At 33.2% G+C, this 12286-nt stretch overlaps 2 protein-coding genes across 2 annotated transcripts; one reads left to right on the top strand and one right to left on the bottom strand.

The window, feature by feature from the left end:
• Positions 1–226: 226 nt before the first annotated feature.
• On the bottom strand, positions 227–1630 carry LOC133035921 (uncharacterized). Its single transcript, XM_061112364.1, has 6 exons — positions 1366–1630; positions 1201–1282; positions 1030–1096; positions 747–920; positions 542–605; positions 227–402 (listed from the first exon to the last, which is right to left on the bottom strand). The coding sequence occupies exons 1-6, from the start codon at positions 1628–1630 to the stop codon at positions 227–229; spliced, it is 828 nt and encodes a 275-aa protein (XP_060968347.1).
• Positions 1631–7358: 5728 nt separating this feature from the next.
• Positions 7359–8192, top strand: LOC115708871 (uncharacterized). Its single transcript, XM_030636886.2, has one exon. The coding sequence runs from the start codon at positions 7590–7592 to the stop codon at positions 8043–8045; it is 456 nt and encodes a 151-aa protein (XP_030492746.2). The 5' UTR covers positions 7359–7589; the 3' UTR covers positions 8046–8192.
• Positions 8193–12286: the final 4094 nt, after the last annotated feature.

Below are 12286 nucleotides of genomic sequence, written 5' to 3'. Positions count from 1 at the left end.
GGAGTATTTTAGCACAAATTTAACTAAAAATAACCAACGAAATTTCCAATCACAAATCCATAACATTAAGCATAAAAGCTAGGTTCAAACATATATAATTTCTGTTTTCAAACACCATAAACGAAATAAACATAAGCACAAGCACTATATAAAGTGCAACACACTGACACACAGATCACACATATATAGATATATATATATATATCATAATAAGATTTTTAATTTACTAAGTAGTAGTGGTGTTCTTTCCAAAACTTCGAAGAACTTTGGAATAAAAATCCCAGTCTGGATGGTTAGGAGTTATAGCAGGTTGCCCAAATGGATGCTTTTCAACATAACCAGGAATATCATCTTCTGCTTTCGCCAATTCATCTAAGTAAACACGAAGCTCACTATTTGGACCTATTTGCCAAAATTAATATATAAATATATACATTGTTAAAATTAATATAAAAAAATATCATATATAGATATAAATACATGATAAGTTAATTTTTTTTTTTGAGATAGATGATAAGTTAATTTTAATCAAAGCACTTACCTAAAGCCACATCATCAACATCAACAGCTTTATATTCATGATCAATAAATATAGCAGTGTTTGACTGGAGCAAAATCAAAACAAAAATGTGTTAAACAAGAAATATAGTACGTACCCGTATATTATATATACAAATTAATAAAGATTAAAATCAATAGCACAAATAAATATTCATATATATATATATGTTAATAAAATTAATTACTGGATTTAGCAGTGCTTTATAAGGCTTGTCGTCTATCAAGAGAGTGTTCGATGAAGAAAACACTCCTTTGGAAAGGTACTTGTTTTGCCACAATTTTTTCAAGTCCTTCAAAAACAAAGGTTTTTCTTTATTCTCCAATGTACGGAAACCTGAATCAGTGCATTGATTTTGATCCTTAAAATTAATAAAATATAAAATATATAAGAAGACAAAATTAATTATCACACCAATTTGAAAATTCATGTAAACAAAAAAAATGAGTATTTTTGAAGTAAGAACTTGCCCATGCAAATAGCAGTTTGCCCCTTAATCCTTTCATTATGCAATCCAGGGCATTGTTCATGTACCATCTGATAAAGAAAATAAAATAACATATAACACAATTATACTATTATCAATACACAAAATAATATATATAATAATAATAATAAAAGATACAATATTAATAACTGACTCTCTAGCAGAGGACCATATTCCGACTTCAAATCTTTCCAAGCAGAACTTCATGAATCCTTCACAATAAGGCCTCTTGTAAACTGCAAATTAAAGACACAAACAAATTATTACATACACATATATATAATATTAGAAATGAATTAATATATAGTTAATTACGTACCGAAGAAATTTCCATAAGAAGTATCAGGACGACGAGATTTTGGAGCACTAGACTTGTCACGGCGGTAGACTCTATGGCAAAGAAGTCCACCAAGAGCAAGAACAATAAGCTTTTTCTTTCGTTGTTGACCAAGGTTCAGTTTCTCCAACAAGTCTCCAAAATCCACTACATTATTCTTTTCTTCAGTTTCTTTAGTTTCAGTTTCACGTACTATTAGTTTTTCTTTCATTTTATGACCCTCACCAACCCTTATTTCTTCTGCCATAGTCCCTTTCTTACTCTCTAAACAAGTATATTGTTGTATATATATATATATGATATTATTACTTGAGTTTGTAATATGGTATGGGTATATATAAGGGTGCATGCATGGTCAGCTTTTCCACTTCTTCATTTTTTTTTTTGGCTTTTTGATTGATATTGGTTAAATTCTCAAGATTCATTCACTATTAGTTATCTTAGACGGTTGCTCTTCTCATGCATCTATTGGATTGGGTTTGGGTGGGAGTAATTAGACGTGCCTTTTGGGAGTTGATGAGTATCTTGGAAAAGCTAACCATATTTATTAATAAAACCTTTTTTTTTAAAGGAGAATATTAATTCAAATGTTTTATTTAGAAATTAGAAATAGTATTTTTAGTTATTACATATAATTATTTGGAAAATTCTATAATCTATCCCCTTAAAATGAAAGTACCGATACATCTCTATTCGTTTTGGTATCCGAAATAATTTTTTAGTAAATTTTTTTTTATGGTCCTGTAATTATAATTATTCAAGACATCATGTAAAATTTTAAGACATCAAAATGAGTGTATTGATGTAACCCCTAACTGTTTTGGCATCTATAAGAATTTTTTTCTTAGTTCACAAGGTTGTTATCACACACTGAGTCAGGTTGCTAAAGACCAAAGGGGCTTTGGACCACGTATCGCAGGCCTCAAACAACACATGAACTGTTCAATCACTAAGGGTTGGTCAACAACACTAGGGTATGCATAAGAGGATAGCTCTATAAACTTCATGTAAAACTCATTCACAATCATATCCATTTGTCTTAAACCATCAAATACTCCAATCAGAGCCCTCCTGTGAGATGGACTAAAATATTGTTCCCTGAAATCTCTATCAAAATTTCACCAAGTCATCCCACCAATCTGCTGCACCACTCTCAAACTTGGACACATCAAAAGTAACTTGGTATTCCTCAAGTGTTCCTATTGTGTTGAAATTTTTCTTCATCTGCCTCAACCATGCACCTTTCAGCTACCATGGGATCTTGTTCACCCTCAAACTCATGCACTTGGATCCGATTAAAGATCTGAAAATGATGACTTTGTCGAGCGGCAGGATCCATCTGTTGAGCGGGAACTGCTTTTAAGGCTTCGAGAATAGCGTTCATAGGGAATTCAACTTGTGGAGGTTGGACATTAGCTTGAGGGGCATCTTCTCCAACCGTTCTCCTTATCTTCCTTCCTTTCGAAGGCATTTTCTTAGGTTTGAGAACCAAAAGTCAATCAGTTAGTGAAGATTAGATGCTAATAATATAACTATACATTATACATATAAATACCAAGATACTTATTACTATTATTATTTAAAATAAATCTAGATTATTTGGTGACATACTCCGAGGTAATTAAACTCGGTGCTCTGATACTATTTTTTTATCACGACCCGAGCCCTAGGTCGTGGCAAATATGTAATATCCATAACTTGAGTGGTCAAAGGTCACACTTTGACCCTTATAGGAAGATAAAGTTTATAAATGATCCTTAAATTTATATCACAAAATACTTAACTAAAAATAATAGATTAACTCCTATATCGTTAAGAAAATATTAGTAATAAAATCAGGACCACTCTTTAATATGAAAGAATAATAATATCCCCACAATTATATAATCACCGAATAGATAGATTTAATAAGTCAATAAAATACCAAAATAATATCTAGCATCTATTTGTTCCTCATTTCTAACTGGTACAAAGCTAATTTAAGTCATCCAGACCATCTATTCTAGCTTAAATACAAAATCAGTTTCATTAAAAGTTTAATAAGTAGAATGAGACTAAACTAATAATGACTTTCTTCCTCAACGGTACCATCCTTATCCACTAGCATCAAATTGAGTTTTGGGAAAGGGAGAAAATAGGGGGTGAGCTTATAAAGCCCAATAAGAAAACATCTAATACCAAAGGACCCTTGGTTTAATAAAAATTCATGCATGGTTAGCTTTTAAAAATAAAAATATCTCATCACCATTATCAAAATATATAAACAAAGTAGAGAGACCGCAAAGAATCACAAAATCAAGCGTCAAATGCATATCACACCGTCCACTAGAAAAATATCTCATATCAAAGGACCCTTGGTTTAATAAAAATTCATGCACGGTTAGCTTTTAAAAAAAAATATTTCATCACCATTATCAAAATTTATAAACAAAGTAGAGAACCACAAAGAATCACAAAATCAAGCGTCAAATTCATATCACACCGTCCACTAGACCCCTAGCTCTCAATACCACTCATAGAAGACGGCATCCAAAACCAGGTAGTCGCACTTGATAACCACCATAATAGCAGGGCTTAGATTCAAATCACTTCCTGTACAGATTCTAGGTCTTTCACCTACAAGTGAGTGCATACCTGATCTACCTATGATGACACAGAGACTAGGCCGTGAAACAACAATATACACCGAACATGATCAACATGACTCTCATCACTATTGTAAAGTCCTTTTTTGGCAAGTTAGTTGACAAAATATTTTTTTCTTTTATGGTAAGATTCTTGTGCATTCATAACCGATTTCTTACCTTGTTTATTCGGTTTGTAGTTGCTCTTTTCCTTGTTAGGAAAGTTGCACTTTTCAGTTGAACTTTCCTTTGTTTGGAAACTTCTTAAAAGAGAAGCAATTCTCTTTTGAAAAGTTGTCTTTTTTAGGGAAACTTTGATTATTGCCTTTTCCTTATTGATTTCGATTGTATCTTGATACAATCAGAATATCCAATCTATTTTTGGCAGGAATCAAGCATTAATAGAGGATCGGACCCGATTATAGCAAGTTTCCCATTTCTGGTCTGATCTGCTGCGTCAACATCCGAATCTGATGCTGCAGATCGTGTTTTCTTAGGAAAGTTTTTGTACAGCTGTAGATTCGATCTTGTGACTGTCTCTAAGGTTTCTATGTTCTATAAATAGAGCCTAGAGAGCAGTCATTCGATTTTGCTCTTCCATTATTCATTTTTTCCATTTATCTTTTGAGAGAAGAGAGTTATCTTTGTTTTGTGAGAGCCTAGTTGCTCATCTAGGTTCTAGTTGTTTATTTCTGTTCTTACTCTGTCCTAGAGGTTGAGAAGAACTACTTGACTAAACAAGAGATTGGTCTTCGGGAGAAGACTTGATAAAGCCTTACTTCGGGAGGAAGTAAGCACTTAGTCTTCGGGAAAAGACTTGTTGAAGTCTTACTTCAGGAGGAAGTAAGCACTCACACTTCAAAGACGAAGGGAGTTCGGGCTTGAAGGTGTTTCAAGAAGTCAGATTCATAAAGTGGATTACAAAGGATTGCGGCAATACTTTAGAGGGAGTCTAAACTTGTTTAAGTCAATTGTCTTTGTAATTTTGATACTTTATTAATTGATTTCATTCTCTGGGCGTGGCCCCGTGGACTAGGAGTGTTCGTGAGAACACTGATACCACGTATAAATCTCTTGTGTCAAGTTATTTATTTTTCTGCAAATATTTTATGTTCTGCCTGTTCTGTTTTGTCACTACAAAACGAGTTTCTGCAGTAGCAGAATTACATTCTACTTCTGCAGACGCATACAGTTTTATATTTTCTTATATATAATTGACATTTGCAAAAACACGGTTTTTCAAGTATAATTAAAACATGCAAATAATAAGAATAACAAAAGAACATATTCTTTTTTATTTTCTAGAAAATCTGACAGCATATCGGTTGTATTTTGAATAAACCCAAAAATTATAACCTGTATAAATATTTGTACAAGAATATATTTGGCACTTAGTGTCCCAGAACAGTCCAGAAAAATATACAGATTAAGTTTTCAATTTTTCAAACGATTTGTAAATCATAAAATTTGGAATATGTCTAATTCAACACATAAAAATTAAGTTGAGTCCCTACCTCTCCCAAGTCGTTAAACTTTGTCCAAAAGACGATCTTAAACTCTCAAGTTCCGAGCTCTAATGGTTTAATCCAATCTTAGATATTACTCTCACCTAAGCAGTGCACATTAACTACTGGTGGCGGTAAAAATTAGTGTACCGAAAATAAGAGTAGTGTATATTAAAACGACCACCTCCACGAGTAGATCACAACCATGCCATTAGTTTGTCAAAACGGTTCACAATATCGCCGGAAAGGGGCATAGCTACAAAAACGTCATTGGAAAAAGTAGCGAGTTGGGAAAATAGCTTAGAGTAGGTTGTTCTCCTCGACAAGCTGAGTCTAGTGGTGAAGATGGCTCGTCAAACAGACACCAGAGGTGGCTGGAATCCATTCAAAGTTTGAACTGACAAACTTTGACTTGCAATCCCGGACTAACGACGGCGAAAGGAGCAACACTGCTTGGGAGTTGAGGTCGCCGACACTTGGGGTTTCGATGGTCTCGCGCGTGGGGCCGAAGATGGGTTGCCGGAGAGTGATGGTGATGGTGGTTATGGCTTCTTTGAAGCTTTGAAGAGAGAGAAAAAGAAAGGGAAAGAGTGAAAGAGAGTGCTAATGGGGAAAAGTTATTTATATTATATATATTTATTTTATTTTATTTTATTTTTTTACTTTTTGATTCGGTCAAAATCGAATCCCTACAAACGGAACAACTTAAATTGTAATCTAATTCTACATAACAACCACCGGAGCAATTCAAGCCATAAGAATAAAAAAAAAAAAACTAAAAATATTATATGGGGTAATTTTTTTTTTTTTTTTGTTAACATTTAAAAGAAAAAAGCTAGAAAATTTATTAAAAAAAACTAAAAATAAGTTGCTTTTGATTTTGAATATATATTTGGGCCTTGATCATTTTTACACTTTAAAATAGTTTTTTTTTTTTTTTTTTTTTTTGCATTTTTACGGAATTAGGAATAGAAACCACTATTACAACTAGCGCTGTAACCTAAATTGCAAGAAAAAATCGTACAAAAACCCTTTAACTAGCACTGCAACCACTTTAGAAACTCAAACCGTAAATTTAAAAAGAAAAAGTCAAAAAAAATAATATATACTAATTCCCCTATATATTTTACACATATTAAAATAATGACATTTAAAAATAATAGACAAAAAAAATCATCAAAGTGACGCTCATAATGAATGAATAGTGCAATAAAGTAATATTGAGAGTATTACTTCTATTTTAGTATTACTAACACTATTTTTAATAATTGAATTTACTTTTATTATTTTCATAAATAATTATGTAATGGTATAAAAAAAAATTAATTAAGATTTTTTTTTTCAGTAAACTTTAACATGTACCAAATCATATTTTCTAAATTTTTAAGGCTGTTAAAAATATTAAGATGGTTGAATTTAAGGATTTTTGTCTAATTTTAGTAAAAAAATTCTAACATGAATAAAAGTTCAGAAGACATTATTTAGTATATGTCAAAGTTCGAGAGACGTGATTTAGTAGATATCAAAGTCTGAGAGCATAATTTAGTATATAAATAATCACTGAAATAGTAAAATTGAATGAAATTAAATAAAAATCTTTAATAAATCAAACAATCTCAATAATTAAGAGATAATTTTTAACGGCCAAAAAATTCAAGGAACATGATTTAATACATGTTAAAATTAAAAAAATAAAAATCTTAATTAACTGAAAAAAAAAAATACCCTCTTTTCTTCCCTAATTTTTATTTTTGTAAAGAGACAAAGAATAATAGGATAATTATAAGTTTGGAAGTGTGGATAATTGTGTTGTGTCGTTCAGCATACGTAGACACTCAGTTAAACCCCAAATTTCTCAAACTTACTAGAAAAAGACACAACAAAACACGTGGCAGAAACATCACGCAACTTCGGTAGACTCATCATTTGTAAATCAAAACCTTTTTCTAGTAATATCCAGAACCAACTCTAACACTTATATATATATATAATATAAAACAAACCCTTTCTCATCAATCTTAAAACACAATACATTTAAAACACTCTAAAACGACATCAAAACCCTCCAAACGACATCATGAAGCCTATAAACGACGACAAGGTGACGATTAAAGCGGTGAGCCGCGATGAGGAAGGGCGCAAGAGAGTGGAGAAGGCTGAGATCAAAACTCACGACCCAGACACCCTCAAGTACGTGGAGAAGAAGCTAACTGACAAAGGGGTTCAGAGGTTGGAACGCCACCCCGCCAACGGCATCGGAATCGGTCGGGGGCCACCCAAGTCCGGCCACGGAGGCAAGTACACGTGGGAAGGACCCGACGAGATTGCGGAGAGCGAGCTTTCTCCTATCCCGGCGGCTATCGACGAAAGGGACCCGAATTATGTGGACGAGGTGGCGGAGGAGAGGATTGTGAGGGGTGAGGTTGATGAGGTTGCTGGGATTGTGATCGGAGAAGTTGAGGTGCCTAAAGTGGTTGAGGATAGAGAAGGTGTTGCTAGAGTTGAGGTTGATCCTCATATTAAACTTAATTAATAATTAATTAGTACTTTATGAAAGTGAATTCACGTCTTTGTTTTCATTGTTATCGATCTTTTGTGTGTGTGTTTTTTTGAACATGAGAAAATGGAATGTAAGCATGTGACTTTCTAATAATAATTCAAGGCAAGTTTGTGTACAGAATTTATTTATATGTTGACCAACAACCGTAATTCAACGCAGACGCTCATGGTCTGGCAAAGGAAGCCATCAGGTCGAGGGAAGAAGCCTATGAGGAAATACTCTAATTCCTTTGTTGCTGCTGCTATTTCCAAAAAAAAAAAAAAAAAAAAAACCGTAATTTAAACTTGGGTAAATACTGGTTTGGTACTTTATGTTTTACCCAAAAACAAACTTAGTACCTTATGTTTATAATGATTATTTACTATCTTTTATTTATAAATTCTACACATTTAGTACCCTTTCCTTGAATGGGAATCCAAATTTCTAGTATGATTATATTACTCTTTTAATATATATTTATTTTTAAATATTATATCTGTTCAAATAAATAAAAAACTAAAATAATAATCTCATTAATTTAAAACAATATAAAAGAGATTGTTAAATTAAAGAAAAAAATATCTTTAAAAATATTAAAATAACTAGAAATTAGTTCTTCTAATAAAAAAAATTGTAGTAATTAGAACAAACAAATCATTACAAAAATCTTTCAACAACATTGCATCAAGTCACTTTATATATATATAAAGGCTTTTCTAAAATTGTTATTGGGGTCTAGTCAGTAGTCACTTGAGAAAAAAATCTATTAGTGTTGCAGTCGTTTGTACTTTCTCCGCAGATGGTTCAAAACATTCAAGTGGAGCCTAAAAAATGATAAAAATGGTTAATTGATTCAACTAAATATATATAGCTTAAATATAATACTAGTATAAATTATTTACCTCAGTGATGATGTGCCCCTTTTGTTGTCTTGAAATTTTCCTCTGCCTCGACCACTTGCCTTTCTTTTGTCCCGACTTATCGTTGGTTCATTTTCAAGGTTAGAAGTCTCTTGTTCTATGCTTGTTGGTTGAGGTTTCTTGCATGACCTTTTATTGTGGCCAAATTCATGACAGTTTAAACATTTCTTAGTGCTAGAAACTCCCTTGCTAATTGGCTTTTTTTGAGTTTGTCTTTGAACTTCAAGAGGTAAAGGCCTCTCCTCTCCTGCAACTCTTCTTCTGCAACTCTTCTTCTACAATATTTTTTAGGTCTACCTGGAAGTTTTTTTATTATTGGTGGTAGCAATTCCTCATCATCAAACTCAGGCCACATTGATTCATCAGGTATATGATGAACAACTTTTTGAAAACTCTTCCTCCACATTTCAATAGTGAAGTATGGCGAACAATAATTAGAAATGTCTGCCCTTATAGTGTTTATACAAGCAATTGCATGAATACAAGGTAATCCCCACACTTTCCATTGGCCACATATACAATATCCTTCATCCAGTCGCACAATACATCTTTTTCTGGCATAATCAACCTGAAATTCAAGATTAATAACCTTTGTTACACGTGCAAAACGTGCTCTTTTTTGAATTTCTTGAACTTTCAAGTGTGCTTTTTGGAGTTAACTTGTGATGTCATCATCTATCTGCTGTCAATTTCCTTGTATACATCATTGAGGTATGCTGCATTCTTAAACCATCAAGCAATTCAATGGGAGGTTTGTATCGGTGCTCATCTATCCAATCATTAAAAGATTCTACAAAGTTGTTGGTAAGATGTTCTACCTTAACATTTGTATCAAATTTGCTCATGCACCAATGGTTGAAGTCAATATTACTCAACCACTCATGTGCTTCTTTATTGAATGCCTTTATACGATCCATTATATGCTTGAAATTATCAAAATTTGTTGTCTCAGCTGCTGCCCAAAATAGTACTTTAAGTTCTGATGCGCCAAATTTTTTCACCATGTTTTTCTCCAAATGAAAACAATAAAAACGTTGTGATACATCTGGGATGTTAGCCACATCATCAACTAAATCCTACAAAAATTAAGAAAGAATTAGTTTAGGAAAAACATCAAGGAATTAGTTCATTTTGTGAATCCATTACATGACTTACTGACTACAACTTAAATTCAAATAAGCATAATATATTATCTAAATAAATTATTATATAAGTCACTTTACTTAGCCATATATATAATTCATATATACAAAATATATAAAGACAGTAATAATTAAAAATAATTTACTGCTCTAAAACTAGCCTTTGCACAAAGATTAAGGAACACAACAAAAACTTGAGATAGAAAAAAAAAATAGACAACAAAAATATATATAAATAGTGTATATATGACATAGTTAATTAATTCATTTATCATTAAATTACTTTGCTTAGCTATATATTTATATATATACGTATAAAGTGTTTGTATATGTGTAGTACCGGGTTAATTTAATCAGTATTATATTTTTACCATAATGAAAAGTTTCTAAATTCCTAAAGAAAAGAATATAAAGTCAATGTACTAGTCACCTTCTGTCTATCACTCATAACACACTATTGTTGGTCATTATTGGCGGTGTGCCCAATTTCTCCCAATAACATTTCCAAGAACCACTTCCAACTATTTGTATTTTTAACTTCTACAATTGCATATGCAATTGGGTAGAAGTGAAAATTCGCATCAACCCCCACTGCAGCCAATAAAATTCCCTTATATGACCCTTTGAGATGACAACCATCTAATCCAAAAAATGGTCGACATCCTGTTTTGAAACTAAATTTCACAGCTTCATAACAAATGAAAATTCTGTTGAACTGAGGCTTCATTATTGAGGCATTAAGAGTCAATAGTTCATCAACGTTTCCCTCTAAATTCTTTTGGATTGCCACTAAGTTACTCTGGACAATAGCAGCACTACCGGGATTAAATTTAAGGATCATAGTAGCATAACGCCTTAAGTTTGCATATGAGTGAGCATAGTCACCACCTAAATCCCCTCTAGCTTTCCGTCTAGCTGCCCATGGCTGTCTGTTGTAGCCTCAACTCCAAAATGGTCTCTTAGCTCAACTCTCATTTTCTCCACACTCATTTCAGGATTTCTAGCAAAGCTTCTATGAAGCTTTTTGGCAATCCATCTTGTTGTAACTGTTCGATTCTTAACAACACATTGACAATTATGTTCAGGATTGTATGTTTTTATGACAAACTCTCTTCCATCTGGTGACTTAGAAACATGTATTCTCCATTTGCATCCTTTTGCTCTACAAATTGTAGTGATTCTACTAGAAGCATGCTTGACTTTACGAAGCTCAAAACCTTCTTGTACAACAAGATCTTTCACCACATCCCAATAGTGCTTGTGATATCTAAATCTCAACCACTTTCTAAGAAGTATTTTTCCATTCTGATATATGTCATAACCTCCTTCTGGATTGGGCAATTTACTATTTGGGTCGATTAACTCTTCGTTCCTTTCCAATCTCTTATAATTTCTATAGTTTTCACATCACTGTTGTTGACCGAGGTTTTCGGCAACTAATAAAATATTATAATATTATTGAGCTGTAAGAAAGTGAGAGAAGGATTTTTACATGGTTGGGGGGTTAATGAGCCTTAGTCCACGAGTCTTTGTTATTAATGGATGTATTTAATACAGGATTTATATTTGGGAGAATGTCACCCTTATAAATACAGAGAATGTTCTTGGTGAGTCTTTACTCTTCTTGCTCATATGCAGCCCAAGATTCTCGATCCCATTTAATAAGCTTTGAGGGGGTATTTATAGTGTTTTTGGTGGGGTAATCCCTAGAATTGTTCTTACAAGTGTATCTGTAAGTATCCATAAAGTTGGGTATTCCCAATGAATATACCATGTGTAATGCATGGTCAAATCCCTAGGTGCTGTAGGGTTTTTATGTGGAATGTCCCTTTTGCCTTTTGATTGACGTGACTTTTCCCAGTGTAGCCGTCGCTAGACTTAAATGATCATTACTGTGGCGCTGCTGGTTGGAGGTTGTGCCGTCAGACTTTATTGCGTGTTGCAGTCCCAACACGCTTCCTCCCATGCGGCATTTAATGCGACTTGATTGTTCAGGAGAGGCCTGACACCTCGCGGAGATGCCTTAGTGTTGTGTGAGCCTCCGGGAGCACCTTAAACTCCGGGTGCCTTCTCCGGGGCCTACGTCCGGGATGTTTCCTTGTGGCATAAAAGACTTAGCAAATATTATGAATTGCTTGATCCACGTGTCCCTGTCCGGTTGGTCCACGTATAT

The sequence above is a fragment of the Cannabis sativa genome, chromosome 3, assembly GCF_029168945.1.
Source record: "Cannabis sativa cultivar Pink pepper isolate KNU-18-1 chromosome 3, ASM2916894v1, whole genome shotgun sequence".
Lineage (NCBI taxonomy): Eukaryota > Viridiplantae > Streptophyta > Magnoliopsida > Rosales > Cannabaceae > Cannabis > Cannabis sativa.
Note: the sequence above shows the minus strand (reverse complement) of the source record. Positions and strands in the feature narration are given on the sequence as shown.